This window comes from Leptodactylus fuscus, chromosome 2 (genome assembly GCF_031893055.1).
Source record: "Leptodactylus fuscus isolate aLepFus1 chromosome 2, aLepFus1.hap2, whole genome shotgun sequence".
NCBI classification, from domain to species: domain Eukaryota; kingdom Metazoa; phylum Chordata; class Amphibia; order Anura; family Leptodactylidae; genus Leptodactylus; species Leptodactylus fuscus.
The window spans coordinates 258,173,933-258,197,331 of NC_134266.1; the positions used below are offsets into that span (position 1 = coordinate 258,173,933).

Consider the following 23,399-nt stretch of genomic DNA (forward strand, 5'->3'; position numbering starts at 1 on the left):
GGAGTGACTCATGGCTCGTACACTATATAAGGAGGCTCATATGCAGCTAGCAGTCAGTAGAGGTTCTGGGCATACGAGACCAAACATGACACCTACAGGATCAGCGGTCATCGTGCTGGTGGTTAGTCTTGGCCTTTGCTTTTCCATTCCTATTCCTGTGGAGGACAGTTCTGAAGAAATCACACAGAAGGATCTTCGCTTTGCACAGGTATGTATTAGTTCTGTATATTGTATCTGTCTTCTCTCTCGTTGTAGAAGATTTTATGTCTTGGATTTCTATAGCTTTTGGTGAGTATATCTTGCCTGCTTTTGTTATGGTATCTCAGACATGCATGAAATATCCTTATACTATGGAACACACACTTATTGTAAGAACAGGGGTCCCCAGACCCCCAATTTGCCAGGTGAAGTGGCCCATTGGTGTGGCTTAAATTCTGAAGCTTGTCTGGAAGAATGGAACTTGGAACCCCCTATTCTTCTGAGAGGTCCAAGAACCTCCACCCATGAAACATTTCTCCAAAGACATATGTAGCCACATACTCATTGCTCCAAAGATATATGTAGCCATATACTCATTGCTCCAAAGATATACGTAGCCACATACTCATTGCTCCAAAGACATATGTATCCATATACTCATTGCTCCAAAGACATATGTAGCCATATACTCATTGCTCCAAAGACATATGTAGCCACATACTCATTGCTCCAAAGACATATGTAGCCAAATACTCATTGCTCCAAAGACATATGTAGCCATATACTCATTGCTCCAAAGACATATGTAGCCACATACTCATTGGTCCAAAGACATATGTAGCCACATACTCATTGGTCCAAAGAAATATGTAGCCATATACTCATTGCTCCAAAGACTTATGTAGCCATATACTCATTGCTCCAAAGACATATGTAGCCATATACTCATTGCTCCAAAGGCATATGTAGCCATATACTCATTGCTCCAAAGACATATGTAGCCACATACTCATTGGTCCAAAGACATATGTAGCCACATACTCATTGGTCCAAAGAAATATGTAGCCATATACTCATTGCTCCAAAGGCATATGTAGCCAAATACTCATTGCTCCAAAGACATATGTAGCCATATACTCATTGCTCCAAAGACATATGTAGCCATATACTCATTGCTCCAAAGACTTATGTAGCCATATACTCATTGCTCCAAAGACATATGTAGCCATATACTCATTGCTCCAAAGGCATATGTAGCCATATACTCATTGCTCCAAAGACATATGTAGCCACATACTCATTGGTCCAAAGACATATGTAGCCACATACTCATTGGTCCAAAGACATATGTAGCCATATACTCATTGCTCCAAAGACTTATGTAGCCATATACTCATTGCTCCAAAGACATATGTAGCCATATACTCATTGCTCCAAAGACATATGTAGCCATATACTCATTGCTCCAAAGACTTATGTAGCCATATACTCATTGCTCCAAAGACATATGTAGCCATATACTCATTGCTCCAAAGATATATGTAGCCGTATACTCATTGCTCCAAAGACATATGTATCCATATACTCATTGCTCCAAAGACATATGTAGCCACTTACTCATTGCTCCAAAGACATATGTAGCCATATATTCATTGCTCCAAAGACTTATGTAGCCATATACTCATTGCTCCAAAGACATATGTAGCCACATACTCATTGCTCCAAAGACATATGTAGCCACATACTCATTGCTCCAAAGATATATGTATCCATATACTCATTGCTCCAAAGATATATGTAGCCATATACTCATTGCTCCAAAGACATATGTAGCCATATTCTTATTGCTCCAAAGACATATGTAGCCACATACTCATTGCTCCAAAACTTTCATTTGCATATTGTACAAAATAGTAATATCTGTGACACAGGGGCACAAATTGATAAGGGGCAACAACATTTGATTCCTGTGACCCTAACCTATTTGTCGGGCTGGGTTGATATGTTGGGTTCTGATGACAGATTCCCTTTAATAGTGCTCCAATTTCCCCTTCAACTCAATTTAGTAGATCTTTGTATTCAGATACAGAATGTGATTTTTTATTGGGGTAATATTAATGACTAGACACCATTGTTGGTTTCTTTAGAGGCATGTACATATCAACCGAGTACCATAAAGGCCTCTAATGAATCTGTCATGGGGCCAAAGGGAGGAAGGGGCACATTCTAGGTGGGTCCAACCCTATTGGTAGTACCCACCTAGTGATGTGTTGACCATAAGATCTGCTATGTTGACAAATAATAGGTGAGTACCAGGACCTCTTGTTATGGATAGTTAGGAGTGTGATGGTGTCAAGCAGCACCTAAAAAGTCCTAATTTTTATAGATATACGACTGCATCTGTATCCATGTTCTTACACTTTACTTTGTCTCTAGAAATATCTAAGCAACTTCTACACTTCTTCATCCAACCCCATTGGGATTCTGAAAAAGAGCGGAGCCAACAGTGTGACGAACCAACTAAAGGAGATGCAAGCCTTCTTTGGCCTGGATGTGACAGGCAAACTGGATGAAGAAACTCTGGATATCATGAAGCAGCCAAGATGTGGAGTTCCAGATATAGGAGAATACAACTTCTTCCCAAGGAAGCTTAAATGGCCCAGAAATAATCTCACGTACAGGTATCTCTATACTTCCCTGCTCTGTATCCACCTCAGCTAGAACTATATGGTATATTATTATATTGTTATAATTGATGTAACGTCATGATACACTCGGTTTGTGTCCCAATGCTCAAATAGCCAGCGCACCCAATGGACCTGTGGGTCTGTGTTGATAGTGGAAGAGACGAATATTTGGCAGCTAATATGTCATATCAGTTGGAAAATAATTGAATTGGAAATTTAGGTGGAGAACATTTTTATAGTGTTCCGCTCCTACCCACAGCAACTTCCTCTTCTCTTTTAGACTTCAGCCTCCAGGGGGCCCTGTGTGCCACACATCACGTCCTAAACTTGAACAGCAGTCAGGGAGTCGCTGACATTGTTCTGCAACAGGGCGTTGTTTGTGTCTCATGGGGGCCCTTTGAAGGCCGAATGGGAAGTGGAGGAGGCCATGGGTAGGAGTGGGGTTCGGTAAGTGAATAGTAGCTGTTACCTGTCTAGTGTCATAAAGTTACTGTATAGGGGGCAGGTATTTTATGAGGGTCATGAAAGGGGAACTTACTGTATGAAAGCATGTAAAGGGGTCACTTACTGTATGGTCTCCACTAAAGGAGGCACTTACTACATTGTGGCCAATAAATGGGCAGTATACTATGCAATAAAGGGGTCAATTAATGTGTGGGGGACCAATAAGGAGTCACTATATTATATGTGTCATCTTGTAACACATTGTATTATGTTTTCTATTCTAGAATAGTCAACTACACTCCAGATTTACCACGTGCAGATGTGGACAGAGCTATAAAGAAAGCCTTCAAGGTGTGGAGTGATGTCACCCCATTAAACTTCACCAGACTGCGCTCCGGCACTGCCGATATTATGGTGTCCTTTGGAAAAAAAGGTAACTAGATAGTAGGAATACAATAGAAGTGAGCGGATGAAGACTTAGATAAAGAAACAAGACACAAGACATTCTACGAAAACATTTGGAAATAAACCAAAAACCACAGAAAACTAAATAATGTTGTGGTATAATGAGCGGATTAACCCTTAACCCTCACTGATAAGAAGCTTCACTTACAAAACCACTAAAACCACTGAAAGGAATTTACATCATCTTTTTGTATGTATCACGTAAACATTATTCTTATTCTTATTATTTATTTATATAGCACCATTAATTCCATGGTGCTTTACATTATTATATTAATTCCATGGTGCTGTACATTATTATATTAATTCCATGGTGCTGTACATTATTATATTAGTTCCATGGTGCTTTACATTATTATATTAATTCCATGGTGCTTTACATTATTATATTAATTCCATGGTGCCATTACAGTACTGGGTGAAAGTTTTAGGCACTTGTGGATAAAATGTAGCAAAGTAAGAATGTGTTAAGAAATTGAAGGGTTAATAGTTTACTTTTGTCAATTAAAAAAAAAATTAAGCTATTGAAGAAAAGAGAAATCTAAATTCATCAATATTTGGTGTGACCTTTGCCCTTTGGAGGAGGAGTCCTAGAAGTGATGCTATGACCCCCATAGAGCCCTGATATCACCATCATTCAGTCTGTCTTGGATGACATGAAGAGTCAGAAGGATTGGAGCAGGCCTACAACCACAGAATATCTGTGCTTAGTTCTCCAAGATGGCGGGAACAACCTCCCTGCTGAGATCCTTCAAAAACTGTCTGCAAGTACCGAGAAGAACTGATGGAAGGCAAAGGGCAAAGGTCACACCAAATATTGATGGGATTTACATTTCTCTTTTATTCTATTTCTTAGAACATTCATACTTTGCACCATTTGGCCACGCAGCTGCCTAAAAATTTTGCACAGTACTGTACAATGGTAACGCTTATATACCTTACCGTACGGTGTCAAAATAACATGGACATGGGGTGCTCAAATAACTTGTGTGCACCCTGTACATCTTCACACATTAAGAATAGCCCAGTAGATGACAACAATAAAGATGATGTCTCCTCACTAAAGACCATGAGAAACACGGTGACTGTAGATGTGGATGAACATGTGCTCGGCCACTACTGTCAGTGAAGTAAGGAGGAACGGAGATCGTGGAACTCCCATCCAGGTCATCATTGACCATCAGGCTTAGGTTTCCAGTTTATTATGGGTGTTCATGTTACATTTGCCCACTAGTTGATGCTCCAAGATCTTAGGGTAGCCATGGCGTAATACTGAGGTATAGCTTTGATGCTGAAGTTTTTTATTTCTTTCCAGAACATGGTGACTACTACCCATTTGATGGTCCTAATGGTTTGCTAGCTCATGCCTTTCCACCTGGAGAAAAAATTGGAGGAGACACTCACTTCGATGATGATGAAATATTCACCAATGACTATAAAGGTTGGTTTTAGCTGAAATCTAGACTGTAGTGGACATGGTTCTGAGCTCCAAGATCTAAGCCTACTCTACTAAATTCCAGCCTACAGATCCAGACTAGATGTTCCCACGTGTCACCATAGATAATACTGAGCACATATTCACATAATTGCTTATTGACCTGTGGTCTCCAACCTGGTAAAAAACTACTATTCCCAGCATGCCCTTCATTTGATTGGATAAGTAGCCAACAATGAGCTCTATTGTTTTGTAGGCTACAACCTGTTTATCGTTGCTGCACATGAGTTTGGCCATGCTCTGGGCCTTGACCATTCCAGAGATCCAGGATCATTGATGTACCCAGTATATAGCTATGCAGAGACCACCAACTTCATTCTTCCCGATGATGATGTACAAGGAATTCAAGATCTATATGGTGAGTGGATCATCTTACTTTCTTTCCACCATGCCTGTAAGGTTGGCCAAACGGTCTTGGCCTCATCAGATGACTGTGACGCTTCCATATTTTTGTGTCCACAGATGTCCTCAAATCCAACCACAGGTCTAATGACCCAAACTATCAGTACCAATGGGATCGAGGCCATGACTTGTGGCTCTAATACTGATTATTAATTATTATTATTATTATTATTATTAGAAGGACAACTAACAATTTTTCATGAATTCTAGGGCCTGGTGACAGAGACCCAAACCCAAAACATCCCAAAACACCTGAAAAGTGTGACCCAGATCTAGAGATTGATGCCGTCACTGAACTCAGAGGAGAAAAGTTTATCTTCAAAGACAGGTTGGTAAAACCAATTATTAGTTTCTCATTTGTCTTGGAATATCTTAGTTGGTATGAACCATTAAGAGAGAACCATTAAAAAAAGCTCTTGCTTGGACTTGGGTTTTCTATGAAGCACATGGCCCTCATTTTATCTATAACTACAGCTCCACTTTGGTGGCTCCTGTAGGGGACATCATCGGTTTTCCATGATTTCTCATGACCAGCTTCTTGGGAGATGTCTTTGATATTAAAGGGGCTCACCAAGTCAACTCCTGTCTATGTGGCCTATTAGAAAACATGAACATTGTAGAGGGGAACCTCTGCTAAGTCCCCCCCCCAAAAGCCACAGCAGTTGCTATAGATTCTATAGTTTAGAAGAACAACTCCTGTTGTGGCCTAACCATGTTTTACATGGGAACCAATTTATTGGAATGGGCACCATGTAATTTCCCATGGGGCTTCCTTCCTTCTAGATATGCCCCATACAATGATCAGGCCTACATTTTTGATCATCTTCTCCTTGTCCAGGTTCTTCTGGAGGCTTCATCCACAGATGACGGATGCAGAGTTAGTTTTGACTAAGTCTTTCTGGCCTGAACTTCCAAACAAAGTTGATGCTGCTTATGAATACCCCCAGAAGGATCTCATATTCATATTTAGAGGTGTGTATGAACTTTCCTATTATATTTTCTTTTGTAAACCAATCCTATATGGAAATACTGTTCTGCAAAAATTACTTTAAGGACAAATCAAGACAAAAAAATTTGTATTCGTAGGATAGGTTGTTAAATCATGGTCTGGGTAGTCCCACCTTTGGAACCCACCAATCCTGATATACCACATGATGCTATATCCTAATAAGGGGAACACACCTTTATAGTATAATGCACCCTTAGAGTGACTATCCTGTACAGAGTACGGAGGTGAATGTATTTCCCCCAGTTTGGATGGAAAAGTTTCCTGAGCCTGGTTCTATGCTTACCCCTCCATGCCCTTTCCATGCCCACTAATCCCTTACCTCTTGCATGATAAAACATACTATTCTTCTGTACAAGTTTTCACCACCTAGTAGCAGAGTGGATGAGACCAATAGGTTGGATCTCTCTCCAAGAGTCTCGTAGATACTGCCCTTGAGCACTGTTATTAAGATTTGATGATACATACGGTGGCAGATGATTGGTTGACACACAGTTATCTCAGCAGATTCCTTTAATTCTATCGGTTGTCAAAACATGAGAACCACCAAAATCCCACTAGGAAATGGAATATGCAAAAACATATATCACAATTAATCTTATTAATATATTACTATGCTATTGTCTTATTTCCAGGGAAGAAGTTCTGGGCCCTGAATGGCTACGATATAATGGAGGACTATCCCAAAAAATTACACGAACTTGGTTTTCCAAAAAATCTGAAATCTATAGACGCAGCTGTACATAATGATGCAAATGGCAAAACTTATTTCTTCACTGGAGACAAGTATTGGAGGTAGGAAAACCGCCATCATTAGTGGTACTACAACTTCCTTATTGATCCCAGATATCAACATGAATTATCATAGAGCAGTGGACCCTTCAAACAAAAAGTTTTTGTCCGAAGTGTATATTCCATGATATTTCTTCAACCAAAGCATCAATATTTCTAATATATAATACTTCACTGGTCTATCTATCTATCTATCTATCTATCATCTATCTATCTATCTATCTATCTATCTATCTATCTACTGTATTTTTCGGACTATAAGACGCACCTAGGTTTTAGAGGAGGAAAATAGGGAAAAAAAATTTTGAAGCAAAAACTGGTAAAATATTTAATATATGGGAGTTGTAGTTTTGCAACAGCTGCAAGGCCACATTGACAGGTGACCCTGCAGCTGTACGGGGATGCATAGAGCGTTTTTTTTGCGGGGCCAGCTGTAATTTTTAGTTATACCATTTTGGGGATATCTATTGCTTAGATCACCTTGTATTGAAAAAAAACAGGAGGTGATTTAGAACTTTTATTTATTTCATATTTTTAAAGCTTTTTTTTTTTTTTTTACTATTTTATTCCCCCCACCGGGGGCTTGAACCTGCGGTCACTTGATCGCAAGTCCCATAGATGGCAATACAACTGTATTACCGTCTATAGGACATTCTGTCTATTAGTATTACGGCTGGTCATAGAGACCAGCCGCAATACTAATACAGCAGTGACAGGCCGGGGAGCCTCATTAGGCTCCCGGCTGTCACCCGGACAGGTCGGCTCCTGCGATATCGCCGCGCAGGAGCCGGCCTGCAACTTTACAGGTACGGGGCCGGTGGGGACCGGCCCCGGGGGAGAAGGGGCCACGGATACTGACCTGGCATCCGCTGTACTAGAGAGGCGGATGCCGGGGAGGGATAGACGCCGGGGCCTGAGACATCGCTACGATCCTCTGCCCTGCATGAAGCCAGCGGCGGGGGCACGGAGGAGCCCCTGCCGCTGCTGGCTTCATGCAGGGCAGAGGAGCGCAGCGATGTCTCAGGCCCCGACACCTGTAATGGCGTCTATCACTTGCCGACTTCCGCCTCTCTATTACAGCGGATGCCAGGCGCCACCTTCAGACTATAAGACGCACCCTTCTTTTCCCCCAAAATTTTGGGGAAAAAAAGTGCGTCTTATAGTCCGAAAAATACGGTATATATCTATCTATCTCCTATCTATCTATCTATCTATCTATCTCCTATCTATCTATCTATCTATCTATCTATCTATCTATCTATCTATCTATCATCTCTCTGTCTGTCTATCTATAGCAGGGGTGCTCACACTTGTACAGGGGTTGAGCTACTTATAAATTGACCAAGTCAAAATGATCTACTGTGTGGGCGGGGACTGGGTCTGCTGTGTGGGCGGGACCCACAAGTCTAACAAGACTGGGCAGGGCTTAACAAGTCTGAGGGGCGGGGCCTGCTCTGATGCAGACGTTCTGATTGGTTCAGAGCTCACATGGCACTGCCCGGCACCCAACACAGAGCCGACACCACTGCCAGTAATGCCGGTGCCGCACCACAGACCCCCAGACCAGTAGATCGCGATCGATGTATTGGGCACCCCTGATCTATAGTATCTATCTATCTATCTATCTATCTACATACATGATAATTTCTTTACTTTTATTCCATTATTCCAGCTATGATGAAGAAAGCATGAGTCTGGATAAAGGGTTCCCCCGCCTGATAGCAGATGACTTTTTGGGTATCGGAGAAAAGGTTGATGCAGCCTATCGAAGAAATGGTAAATATGGATTATCATCTGATTGTTACATTTAATTGTAGCTTCTTAATTAGAATCTTTCTTATACTAAAATAATTCAATTTTTTCATGTTAATTTTTAAAAAAAATGTTTAGATATTGAATATAAAATGGTAAATTTGATTTTAAGGGAGTCACCAGCCACAGTACATTGTAGATGACATTCTGTTGAGCGCCAACATAACTATTGATAGTCCAATAGGTGCACCAATTATGTTATAACTATGCAAATAAGGTTCAAGTGTCATGGGGGAGGTGCCAGAGCTTCAGGTTTTCAAATCTGAATATAGAGTTCATGGAGGCTCTGGCACACGCCCTTTGCACTTGAGCCTTATTTGCATATTTATAAAAACAAATTTTTCAAGGAAATGGTGCAACGATTTGATTATCCAGAGGTTGGATGATTCTCAACATAACAGCCCCTACTACACGGTGACTGGTTTGATGAGTGAGTTTTTGGACAACAGACTCCCCTTAAAGGATTTGCCTCATCAGAAACAATACCTGTGAAATAGGAGCCCCCCCGATGCTGGTCAGGATCTTGGCACCACCTGCAAACGCCTAAAGGGAAGGCTCAGCCAGGTAGTGGCCACTAGAGGATAGATGAAGTATTACATGGAGGCCATTTTGACCAATGACCACAATATAATACATAGATGCTTGGATCCTCCAGAGGACTCTTATAGGCCATATGGATTGGGGTTCTCATGTTGAGACCCCTTTCATTATCGTGAGCTCCCTTTCATTCTATTGCCCAGTGGTCTACAAACCCATTGGTATGAAGTCTAAAAATCGGAAATGGAAAATAGTAGAAGGGCATGGATTGGGAGTATGATATGAGCTCTCATTCTATACATTTCATATCTATCTTATTCCATATCTATTGTAGGTTACATCTACTTCTTCAATGGACCCCTTCAATTTGAATATAGCGTCTGGAGTAAGAAGGTGACCCGATTAATGAAGACCAACTCCATCCTGTGGTGCTAATCCGGGACACATCATCCATCATGGCAGACCACTGAGCTGACGTCTGTAAAATCTGGCGCCGGGAACCTGCCGGTTTTGCCTTGGGCTAAGACTGAAATCTATAAAATCCTGGTCTGTCTCCATGCTTGTCCACCCTTCCTCCTATAGGGCAGTGCCCTCGCTACCTATGATACTGCTGGCAGAGAACAAGCCTTGGTCATAAGAGTTACGACCATTGTAATGGACTACTGTATTATTTTGGATGATATATTTTTGTAGCTATTTATTACATCATGTTTTGTGCAGTATGGGGTTTCTTAGTCCAAAAATTCTGTTAATTTTTAGTTTTTTTTGTATCCATAATTATAACATGTGATGGTGTAGAATGATCATTTCTATTAGTATCGGGGTCGGATAGTGACTGCGTTGGTTATAAGATCTTACGAGATCTGGATCATGAGTGATTTGGGGCAGCCATAGAGGTGCGTGAAGCCTCCTCTATAACCCCCCATGGCTCTGAGTATCATGTGTGATTTGGGGCAGCCATAGAGGTGCGTGAAGCCTCCTCTGTACCCCCTAATGTCTCGGATTATCTGTCTCTGTACGCTGCTGTAGAAGCTTGGCCTGTTCATGAGTCCTTGGTGGTAGTGGTGTGGAAAAAAGTTGCACCCCCTACCCCATTGTAAAATGATATAACCGCCCTACATATGTGGGTGATGATGTACCCAAAGAGTGGGACAACTGAATACAGCTATGTTCACATCTGCATTGGAGACTCCATTACAGATTTTGTTAAAAATTATGGAAAAATTTAGTAAAATGCCAGGCCCCATGGCGGGAACCAGATGGACCACATTATGTATTAAAATTGTCTTTGTTGACCATAATAATCAATCAAATTCAGCTCATCCATCGCATTATAATGGGTTACTACAGCAATGAAGACAATCTTGGTTTTTTTCAGACAGTTTAATACAAATACCCCAATGGGGCCTGTAGGAATGATTGTGCCTATCACACATTGAATCTGGTGGTTCTTCTATGTCTGTTATTCTCCTATATTGGGGCAGAGAATCCTAAATAACAATATAGGTGTGAACAGAGCCTAAGTGGAAAATTAAAAAAAATAAAACATTCACAGAAACATGTATGTCATACAAGTGTTATTTAATTCAATATATGTTATTAGATTGTTCAGGACACCTTTCACCATTATATTTCGAGGCTTGTACTTTCATTTTACAATACAAAATATTGCTCCATGATATACTGGTAGGTTAGAAGGGTTGTCCAGTGAAAATAAGGGTATGCTCACACGTGGGAATTTGGATTTATGGATTTTGCTGCAATTTTTTAATTTTTTTTTTGTGTCAAAGCCAGGAGTGAATTAATTCCTTTCTTAAAGGGATTGTCCAGGATATACAGTCTTTCATAAGGTGGCCAGGGAAGGTGAAAAAAACCCCCAAAGCTCATACTCATCTATCCTGGTGCTCCGGTGTCTCCCACCCCAATCCATTCCTGGAAGTCCTTGCCACACGTGATGAGTGAGGTCAATCAGCGGCCCAAGGAAAGAACATGGGTGGACACAGTTGATGTATGTGAGTGACGTACCAGTTCCTTTCCTTAGGGAGCCTTCACACGGAGTAAACACTCCGCTCATTCTGAACGTAAACTCGTTCAGAGTGATCGGCATTAAAACAGATCACATTGATTTCTATGGGGTCGGCATACGCGCATATCACATTGAAAGCAATAGGTAAAAAAGCCTCCCATTGATTTCAATGGGGAGTTCGTGTATGCCGGCACCCATAGAAATCAATGGGATCTGTTTTAACGCCGCTCACTCTGAACGAGTTTACGTTCAGAATGAGCGGAGCGTATACTCCGTGTTAAGGCTCCCTAAGACTGCTGGGACCGCTTATTCATCAGAAAAAGCACGAGAGCCCTGCTGGTCCAGATAGCGGCAAGGGACACTAGAGCACAAGGGACATGTATTATTTTTTTTATTTTTTTTTGGGGGGGGGGTTGTATTTTTCACCTTCCCTGGCCTACTTGCTTGAAAATTATATATCCTAGACAACCCCTTTAAGTCTGTCCCTTCTGCTTTGACTTAAAGAAAAAAACAAAATTCGGAAAAATCTGCAACAAAAACTTCAGCCTTAAGTGACTTTGTGGTTATAAAATGCACTTTTGTACAAAAATGTTTTCTTTTAAAGAAAGACCCCGACATGATGGGAAGAGATAATGTAATAGGGGCCTGTGACGACACCGATGTGGATGTTGGTTTGTTCCCTAAAACCCTAAAAAAAATTTTGCGAACAGACGACGGCTCCACTTCAATGACTTGCATGTTCGTTATAAATGTGTTTGTAATTTTGCAATTGAAAAATAAAGACGCCGTGTTTTAGATGTTTCTTTTTGTAAATTCTTGAGGTGACGCCACAAGTGTAGAAAAAATGCGTCTAACACATGACAGAGCCTTTGTGCTCTATGCCAAGTTCTGATGAAAGCAAAACACAGAAATCTGACTCTCTGGTTGGCAGCAAATCTCCGAGTGTCCTTCATTAACCCAATGAGGGGAAAGCTGACAAAGCAAAACACCGATTCCTCAGCAGAGATTACTCAGCGTCTCCTGCAGCAGCGAGCGATGTACATGAGTCAGAGGAAACTAGTATCTGACTACAATAACCAAGGGCGCTAGGCAATAATATAGGCAAGTCTGTCTATCATTTATTATTACTAATATTTAGTATTAATTATTTATATAGCACCATTAATCACATGGTGCTGGACATTATTATATTAATCCCATCGTGCTTTACATTTGAGGGTTTACATAGAGTACATAAAATATACAAAACAAATATAATACTAACAATGACTGACTAGCACAGTGGTATAGAGGGCCCTGCCCGCGAGGACTCATAATCTATCTATCTATCTATCTATCTATCTATCTATCTATCTCCTATCTATCTATCTATCTCCTATCTATCTATCTATCTATCTATCTATCTCCTATCTATCTATCTATCTATCTATCTATCTATCATCTATCTATCCTTCTATCTATCTATCTATCTATCTATCTATCTATCTCCTATCTATCTATCTATCTATCTATCTATCTATCTATCTATCTCCTATCTATCTATCTATCTATCTATCTCCTATCTATCTATCTATCTATCTATCTATCTATCTATCTATCTATCTATCTCCTATCTATCTATCTATCTATCTATCTATCTATCTATCTATCTCCTATCTATCTCCTATTTATCTATCTATCTATCTATCTATCTATCTATCTATCTCCTATCTATCTATCTATCTATCTATCTATCTATCTATCTATCTCCTATCTATCTATCTCCTTTCTATCTATCTATCTCCTATCTATCTATCTATCTATCTATCTATCTATCTATCTCCTATCTATCTCCTTCCTATCTATCTATCTATCTATCTATCTATCTATCTATCTCCTATCTATCTATCTATCTCCTATCTATCTATCTCCTATCTATCTATCTCCTATCTATCTATCTATCTATCTATCTATCTATCTATCTATCTATCTATCTCCTATCTATCTATCTATCTATCTATCTATCTATCTCCTATCTATCTATCTCCTATCTATCTATCTATCTATCTATCTATCTATCTATCTATCTATCTATCTCCTTCCTATCTATCTCCTATCTATCTATCTATCTCCTATCTATCTATCTATCTATCTATCTATCTCCTTCCTATCTATCTCCTATCTATCTATCTATCTCCTATCTATCTATCTATCTATCTATCTATCTATCTATCTCCTATCTATCTATCTCCTATCTATCTATCTATCTATCTATCTATCTATCATCTATCTATCTATCTATCTATCTATCTATCTATCTACTATCTATCTATCTCCTATCTATCTATCTCCTATCTATCTATCTATCTATCTATCTATCTATCTCCTATCTATCTATCTATCTATCTATCTATCTATCTATCTCCTATCTATCTATCTATCTATCTATCTATCTCCTATCTATCTATCTATCTATCTATCTATCTATCTCCTATCTATCTATCTATCTATCTCCTATCTATCTATCTATCTATCTATCTATCTATCTATCTATCTCCTTCCTATCTATCTATCTCCTATCTATCTATCTATCTATCTATCTATCTATCTATCTATCTATCTATCTATCTCCTATCTATCTATCTATCTATCTATCTATCTATCTATCTATCTATCTATATCATTATCTATCTATCTATCTATCTATCTATCTATCTATCTATCTATCTATCTATCTATCTATCTATCTATCTATATCATTATCTATCTATCTATCTATCTATCTCATTATCTATCTATCAATCTATCTATCCAGTGGCATAACTAGGAGTGGCCCCGTGGCGAACTTTTGACATGCCCCCCCCCCCCAACTGACACCGACGTCGAAGACCTTGACCGACCCCCTCCTCCGCACTCTATTATGTCCCTTAGTGGCCCCTGCACACAGTATTATGTTCATTAGTGGCCCCTGCACACAGTATTATGTTCATTAGTGGCCCCTGTACACAGTATTATGTCCCTTAGTGGCCCCTGCACACAGTATTATGTTCATTAGTGGCCCCTGCACACAGTATTATGTTCATTAGAGGCCCCTGCACACAGTATTATGTTCATTAGTGGCCCCTGCACACAGTATTACGTCCCTTACTGGCCCCTGCACACAGTATTATGTCCCATAGTGGCCCCTGCACACAGTATTGTGGCCCCTGCACACAGTATAATCACCATAGTGGCCCCTGCACACAGTATTATGTCCCTTACTGGCCCCTGCACACAGTATTATGTTCGTTAGTGGCCCCTGCACACAGTATTATGTTCATTAGTGGCCCCTGTACACAGTATTATGTCCCTTAGTGGCCCCTGCACACAGTATTACGTCCCTTACTGGCCCCTGCACACAGTATTACGTCCCTTACTGGCCCCTGCACACAGTATTATGTCCCATAGTGGCCCCTGCACACAGTATTGTGGCCCCTGCACACAGTATAATCACCATAGTGGCCCCTGCACACAGTATTATGCCCCATATAAACTGACAGCTGTGTCAGATATATGTGAACGCGCCCTTATTATGACATCACATAGGTATTATACACTCATACATACTGTAGAATATTATTACATCACATACATTTTACACTATTATATAGGATCTTATCAGGAATTATAATACATCGGATAATATTATGACATCACATAGACGTTATACAGTTATATATAAGATATTATGACCAGGGCCGCCGATAGGGCAGTATTACTGCTACTGGCGTCAGGGGCCCGGCCAAATTGAAAAATGAGGGGGGCCCGGTTTTGGCCCGCCACCGTGTGCCGGGCCCTGGCGCCCGCAGCAGTCATTGTGCCCAGTGAGTCCGGACCTGGGGAGCCCTAGTTTCAAACGTGGCCATTGACGTCTGTGATAGAACAGGACGTTGTAGTCCCTGCTCTACATAGGTGTCACTGCATAGAAAACAGCAAAAAGACCTGTGAGGGGGCGTGGTTAGTGACGTCATCACAGGTCCTTTGCCGAGGAAGAGAGACTTCAGCCCCAGGACACAGCAGGAGCCTGGGAAGGTGAGGGAAACTTTCATTATTTTTTTTAGAAATGAAATGGCTGTATTACTGATAAGGGGGTCAGATATTTACTAACAGGGATTAGTTTTAATAATTTCTGGGTAACATAAGGGGAGGGGGGGCTATTTATAAGGAGGGTTTATTGTTAATAATATCCCTAGGGGAGCTATTATATAATGATGGGGAGATAGGATATACATACCCCCTTATATAATAGTCCCCATAGACTAGCTTATATATATATATATATATATATATATATATATATATATATATATATATATATATATATATATATATGTGTGTGTATATATGGAAAAACTACTAATAAGTCTAGGGGGGGAGTTTGTATAAAAAGAAGGGAGGGAGTTTAGATATATATATACAGTCCTATGAAAAAGTTTGGGCACCCCTATTAATCTTAATCATTTTTAGTTCTAAATATTTTGGTGTTTATAACAGCCATTTCAGTTTGATATATCTAATAACTGATGGACACAGTAATATTTCAGGATTGAAATGAGGTTTATTGTACTAACAGAAAATGCGCAATATGCATTAAACCAAAATTTGACCGATGCAAAAGTATGGGCACCTCAACAGAAAAGTGACATTAATATTTAGTAGATCCTCCTTTTACAAAGATAACAGCCTCTAGTCGCTTCCTGTAGCTTTTAATCAGTTCCTGGATCCTGGATGAAGGTATTTTGGACAAACAATTCAAGTTCAGTTAAGTTAGATGGTCGCCGAGCATGGACAGCCCGCTTCAAATCATCCCACAGATGTTCAATGATATTCAGGTCTGGGGACTGGGATGGCCATTCCAGAACATTGTAATTGTTCCTCTGCATGAATGCCTGAGGATTTGGAGCGGTGTTTTGGATCATTGTCTTGCTGAAATATCCATCCCCGGCGTAACTTCAACTTCCTCACTGATTCTTGAACATTATTCTCAAGAATCTGCTGATACTGAGTGGAATCCATGCGACCCTCAACTTTAACAAGATTCCCGGTGCCAGCATTGGCCACACAGCCCCAAAGCATGATGGAACCTCCACCAAATTTTACAGTGGGTAGCATGTGTTTTTCTTGGAATGCTGTTTTTTTGGACGCCATGCATAACGCCTTTTTGTATGACCAAACAACTCAATCTTTGTTTCATCAGTCCACAGGACCTTCATCCAAAATGAAGCTGCCTTGTCCAAATGTGCTTTTTCATACCTCAGGCAACTCTATTTGTGGCGTACGTGCAGAAATGGCTTCTTTCTCATCACTCTCCCATACAGCTTCTATTTGTGCAAAGTGCGCTGTATAGTTGACCGATGCACAGTGACACCATCTGCAGCAAGATGATGCTGCAGCTCTTTGGAGGTGGTCTGTGGATTGTCCTTGACTGTTCTCACCATTCTTCTTCTCTGCCTTTCTGATATTTTTCTTGGCCTGCCACTTCTGGGCTTAACAAGAACTGTCCTTGTGGTCTTCCATTTCCTTACTATGTTCCTCACAGTGGAAACTGACAGGTTAAATCTCTGAGACAACTTTTTGTATCCTTCCCCTAAACAACTATGTTGAACAATCTTTGTTTTCAGATAATTTGAGAGTTGTTTTGAGTAGCCCATGATGCCACTCTTCAGAGGAGATTCAAATAGGAGATCAACTTGCAATTGGCCACCTTAAATACCTTTTCTTATGATTGGATACACCTGGCTATGAAGTTCAAAGCTCACTGAGGTTACAAAACCAATTTTGTGCTTCAGTAAGTCAGTAAAAAGTAGTTAGGGGAATTCAAATTAACGCGCGTTAAATGGAATCCATTGAACTCAATGGGATTCTGTTTTGCAGTGCTGATTCTAACGCGAGTTATAGTGCAGAATCAGTGCCGTGTTACTCCATGTGAATGCCCCCTTAATAAGGTTATGGGAACTATTAATAATAAGGTCAGCTGGGGAATTATAGTTCATATGGAGGGATTATTATTATTAATGAAGCTGATGAAATTATTATTTATAAGGGGGGCTATTTGTAAGAAGGATCTATTACTTATAATGGGAAGCTATTCCTGATAGAGGAGGGGGTATTATTTATAAAGACAAACTTTTATTTCTAAGGGGGAACTATTATTCATAATCGGGAACTATTATTTATAAGGGGGAGCTATAATAACTCATAAGGTGATACTAAAGGTGGTGATTTCTATTGCATATGGGCAAAATGGGTTTTATTAATTTACTATTTTAAAAGGAGTTTTCTAGCTGATTTTTGATACTGATGATCTATCCTCAGGACAGGACCTCAGTATGTGATCTGTCGGGTCTGTCTGTTCTAGCGGCCTCCATGTGCTGACAGCTTATAGTGGACAGGATGCAGAACTGCTACTATTCAAGTAATAGGAGTGACACAGCAGCGCCATCCTCTGTAAAGTGGTGTTTCTGGGTTTTTCAGCGCCACTCCTATTACTTGAATAGTAACGTTGAGGCATCCTGTCCACAAGCAGCATCTGGCACCAGGAAGCTGCTAGTACAGCTGATCTGTGTGGGGTTCGGGTGTCGAACCCTGTCAGATTATATACTGACATTCTGATGAGCCGTTTTGTAGATAGATTATATACTGACATACCGATGAGTTGTCCTGTAGATAGGTTATCAGTATAAAAGAATCAATTTGGGGCAAGAAAACCCTTTAGTTGATGTGATGTTTATTAGGTTAGAAGTCTGTGTAGTGCTTGGCTATTGTCTTTGATTCACTATGCAATGTAGTGGAGGTTGTCACAGTGTGGAGGTCGTGTACTATCTGGTCCCTGTATAGAGGTGTTGTTGGTCTATACATGATGTGTATTGTTTGGTAATTGTCTGTATAGTGCTAATAATTCTCCCCAGTATAGCGGTACATATATAGCAGTTTCACAACTATATATATCTTTACAATTTTTTTGTATTCCTGATCTTTTGAGACTATATCAATGCCGCTGGAAGTGCAGCCCTGACTACTGAAATGACTGAATATGATGGTGTTGGTATGTCAGGATATGGGGGCCCCGCTTTTAGTTTTTCCCAGGGCCTCACTTTGTCTAAAACCGGCCCTGGGGCCCGGTTTTGGCCCGCCACCGTGTGCCGGCCCCCTGGCGCCCGCAGCAGTCATTGTGCCCAATGAGCAGCGCCGAGCTCCAGCTCCTCGCACAGGCGCAGTACTACCCGTATTGAAGCCGGCGAGCGGGTAGTACTGCACCCATGCGAGGAGCTGGAGCTCGGCGCTGCTCACTGGGCATAATGACTGCTGCAGGCGCCAGGGGACATCATTTATAGGTACAGGGGGCAATATCGCAAAATAAAGTAGTTTTAAAATGGTGTGTGTGTATGTGTGTGTGTGGGGGGGCCCAGACACTTAGACTGTATGGGGCCCCAAAATTCCTGATGGTGGCCCTGATTATGACTACATATAGATAGTGTTGTACACTGTTATATGGGATATTATGACATTGCATAGGGATTATACTCTCACATATAGGATGTTATGACATCACATAAGTATAATACACACAGACATAGGATATTGTACACTTATATACAATGGCGTAACTACCGGGGATGCAGCGGAGACAGCTGCCACAGGGCCCGGGACATTAGGGGGCCCAGCGACAGCCGCTACCGCTGCGTTTTTTTTTAAATAAGCCGTTATTCCAGCCGGTAACGGGCCCTACTTACTTACCGATCCTGGCAGGGGTAAGTGACACCGCGAGCCCCGCAAACATTATTATTATACTCGGGGGTGTTTTCAGACCCCTGAGTATAATGATCGGAGGCCCGGGAGAGGTAAGCGAACATAACAAACAGTGTTATTTACTTCAGGGCCTACTTGTGCGATGTCTCAGACGTCACATGACCGGGGCCAGCAGCCTTATGCGTCGCGATGCAGGCCCCCGGTCACATGATGTCCCTGACCAGTGGCGTAACTAGCACTGTAGCAGCAGAGGCAGCTGCCACAGGGCCCGGGACATTAGGGGGCCCGACGACAGCCGCTACCAGCCGGTAACGGGCCCTATTTACTTACCGATCCTGGCAGGGATAAGATAAGGTCCTGATAAGACCCCAGAGTATAATAATTGTTTATGGGTATCCACAGTGGGGCATAATACTGTGTGCAGGGGCCACTATGAGGTATAATACTGTGTGCAGGGGCCACTATGGTGATAATACTGTGTGCAGGGGACACTATGGGGCATAATACTGTGTGCAGGGCCACTATGGGGCATAATACTGTGTGCAGGGGCCACTATGGGGCATAATACTGTGTGCAGGGGCCACTATGGGGGATAATACTGTGTGCAGGGGCCACTATGGGGGATAATACTGTGTGCAGGGGCCACTATGGGGGATAATACTGTGTTCAGGGGCCACTAATGGGTACAATACTGTGTGCAGGGGCCACTATGGGGGATAATACTGTGTGCAGGGGTCACTATGGGGCATAATACTCTGTACAGGGGCCACTATGGGGGATAATACTGTGTTCAGGGGCCACTAATGGGTACAATACTGTGTGCAGGGGCCACTATGGGGTACAATACTGTGTGCAGGGGTCACTATGGGGATAATACCGTGTGCAGGGGCCACTATGGGGGATAATACTGTGTGCAGGGGCCACTAATGGGTACAATACTGTGTGCAGGGGCCACTATGGGGGATAATACTGTGTGCAGGGGCCACTAATGGGACATAATACTGTGTGCAGGGGTCACTATGGGGATAATACTGTGTGCAGGGGCCACTATGGGGGATAATACTGTGTGCAGGGACCACTATGGGGATAATACTGTGTGCAGGGGCCACTGAGGGACATAATACTGTGTGCAGGGGTCACTATGGGGCATAATAGAGCGCGCAGGAATGCGAAGGAGGGGGTCGGTCAAGGTCGTCGGCGTCGGTGGGGAGGGGGGGAAGGCAAAAGTTCGCCACGGGGCCCCGTCATTCCTAGTTACGCCACTGTCCCTGACATCATTGAAGATAGCCGACAGCAGGGAGCGCAGAGATTGGTAAGTAATAGTGTTTATATTTGTATCCCCCTCTCGGTCTGCGATTATTATACTCTGGGGTCTGAAAAGGCCCCAGAGTATAATAATTGTTAATGGGTGTCCATAATGGAGCATAATACTGTGTGCAGGGGCCACTATGGGGCATAATACTGTTTGATGGGGCCACTATGGGGCATAATACTGGGTGATGGGGCCACTATGGGACATAATACTGTGTGCAGGGGCCACTATGGGGCATAATACTGGGTGATGGGGCCACTATAGGGCATAATACTGGGTGATGGGGCCACTATAGGGCATAATACTGTGTGCAGGGGCCACTATGGGGCCTAATACTGTGTGCAGGGGCCACTATGGGGCATAATACTGTGTGCAGGGGCCACTATGGGGCCTAATACTGTGTGCAGGGGCCACTATAGGGCATAATACTGTGTGCAGGGGCCACTATAGGGCATAATACTGTGTGCAGGGGCCACTATGGGGCACAATACTGGGTGATGGGGCCACTATGGGGCATAATACTGGGTGATGGGGCCACTATGGGGCATAATACTGGGTGATGGGGCCACTATGGGGCGTAATACTGGGTGATAGGACCACTATTGGGTATAATGCTGTGTGCAGGCTCAACTATGGGGCATAATAGTGCACGCAGGAATGCGGGGGAGGGGGGGGGTGTTGGTTGGGGTCTTCCGCGTCGGGGGGGGGGGGGGGGCATGTTAAAGGTTCGCCACGGGGCCCCGCCATTCCTAGTTACGCCACTTCTTATATATAAGATATTATGACATCACCTAAGTATTACATATTATTGTATAGAATATTATGACATCATGTAGGTGTAATACACTTACACATAGGATATTTTCACATCACATATGTACTGCATTCTCATGTATAGGATAATATGACATCCCATAGGTTTTATTAACCCATTCCTATCTTTGCTCCCCTGATAGCTATGCCCCAATGAATTACACATGTATGTAGCAGTGCATCGCACAATCATTGGATCATCAGAATAATCTTTGTTTAATACCTGCTAACTATAAATCACATGAGGATTAGTTCTGATAATATTCTATATACAAAGCCAAGCACTGATGTGGCTGGCACATTGTAGTTATTGTTATGACCAGCAGAGGGCAATGTTGAATAAGTTCCTACGTTGTCTATAGTAGTACAATGTGTCAGTAATTGTAAGCTGAGTCCTCTATGCTCATAAATTACATTATCGCCCCCTAGGGATATGAGCATACACTGATATGATCATAAAGTACAGCAGGAGCACAGTGCAAGTATTTCATAGAGACATAGCATTACCCCAGGGTACATATATGCAGGTTGCAGGTTGAGAATTTAGGACCTACAGGATGTTTTTATTTGTTATTAAAAATCAGCATCGCAAATAAGAAGTATAATAATAATAATAATAATAATAATACAAACATTACTTAGCTCATAACATAGTTCTATATCTGACAAATCAGGACACTAGATTCATGTGATGTCACATCATTGTTGAAGTGATGTCATCATGCAAGGCAAAAACATCAGGGGCTTAGCACAGGGAGAAGCGGATGGTTGGAAAGTTTTGTAGAATTTTATCCTTGAGTTTATAACTTTCCTTTTTTGGTGACGTTCACATTGCAGCTTTTCTCACTTCCTATGTGTTATCATATAAATATTAGTTACGGAGATGATCACAGGCTTTAAAGGGGATGTGTCATGTTTAGAAAGCTGCAACTATCACTGGAAGCTGTCAGTCACTGAGTAGGACCGCCCACTGGACTCCTAAGACCTTGGACTCCTAATGACATTGCACGGCTGCTATGAACCAGATGGCGTGCGATGTAAACAGTGAAGAGGTCACGGCCCTCACACGAGCGCAAGGCCCTTGTACATAGCTGATCATTGGGGGTCCCGGGGTTAGACCCCCACTGATGTTTTATTGATGACCAACCCCCAAGGATAGGACATCAATACAATAGAATTAGACAACCCCTTTAAGTGCCTGAACCAATATACCTATGGGAATCTAATATTCAGTTGGGAACCAAACAGAGGCAAAGAGTTACAGAAGGATTTGGGTCACAGATTGGGGGTGATACATACAAAGCAGTGAAAAATACCCTTGGCCATTTATTGCGCAGCCAACACACAAAACAATGTGACTCTATGGGGCTATTCACATGACAATATTTTTGACGGACCGTGTGACTGGCTCGTCAGAAATAGCATATATATAATTTCTGTTCATTTTCATGGATCCCTCATAGACTCATAGAAATAGTTGTGAAAATAGCTGCTGCAGGGATACAAACTGGCCCTTAAAAAAAACTCAGTTCATCCATTTTTTATGGCTAATTTCCATCATGGTCCTGTAAATAAGCCCTTAAAGGGGGACCTTTGGGCACATCAGTGTCTAGGTATGAAGGAAGAATATTGGGAAACCTGAAATAATCATTTCCCGAGAATGAAGTTAACGACACGTGTGGTTTGTGCACCCGGATATACAAGGTTAACAAGTGTAAACAGATGTGTATCCTCTGACAGCGCCGATTCCAACACTTGTTGCATCATCTGCATTATTTTTGTGGTTTTGTTGGCAGTTTATTACACAATAATATGTGTAATATTATCAGGCTGTGAAATATAAAAATACAAAAAACTTGCAA

At 41.7% G+C, this 23,399-nt stretch overlaps 1 protein-coding gene across 1 annotated transcript; it reads left to right on the top strand.

Annotated features, from left to right (window-relative positions):
* Window positions 1-40: 40 nt before the first annotated feature.
* On the top strand, window positions 41-10,133 carry LOC142193955 (collagenase 3-like). The gene is made up of 10 exons (XM_075262978.1): window positions 41-208; window positions 2,416-2,660; window positions 3,395-3,543; window positions 4,891-5,016; window positions 5,267-5,428; window positions 5,683-5,800; window positions 6,311-6,444; window positions 7,114-7,273; window positions 8,943-9,046; window positions 9,954-10,133. The coding sequence occupies exons 1-10, from the start codon at window positions 41-43 to the stop codon at window positions 10,052-10,054; spliced, it is 1,467 nt and encodes a 488-aa protein (XP_075119079.1). The 3' UTR covers window positions 10,055-10,133.
* Window positions 10,134-23,399: the final 13,266 nt, after the last annotated feature.

Bases quoted from the DNA above. Each gene is read 5' to 3' on its own strand.
- LOC142193955 (XM_075262978.1), top strand. From the start codon at position 41: ATGCAGCTAGCAGTCAGTAGAGGTTCTGGGCATACGAGACCAAACATG. The intron at 2,661-3,394 runs GTATCTCTATAC...TTTCTATTCTAG, and splicing joins AGAAATAATCTCACGTACAG to AATAGTCAACTACACTCCAG. The intron at 5,801-6,310 runs GTTGGTAAAACC...CTCCTTGTCCAG, and splicing joins AAGTTTATCTTCAAAGACAG to GTTCTTCTGGAGGCTTCATC.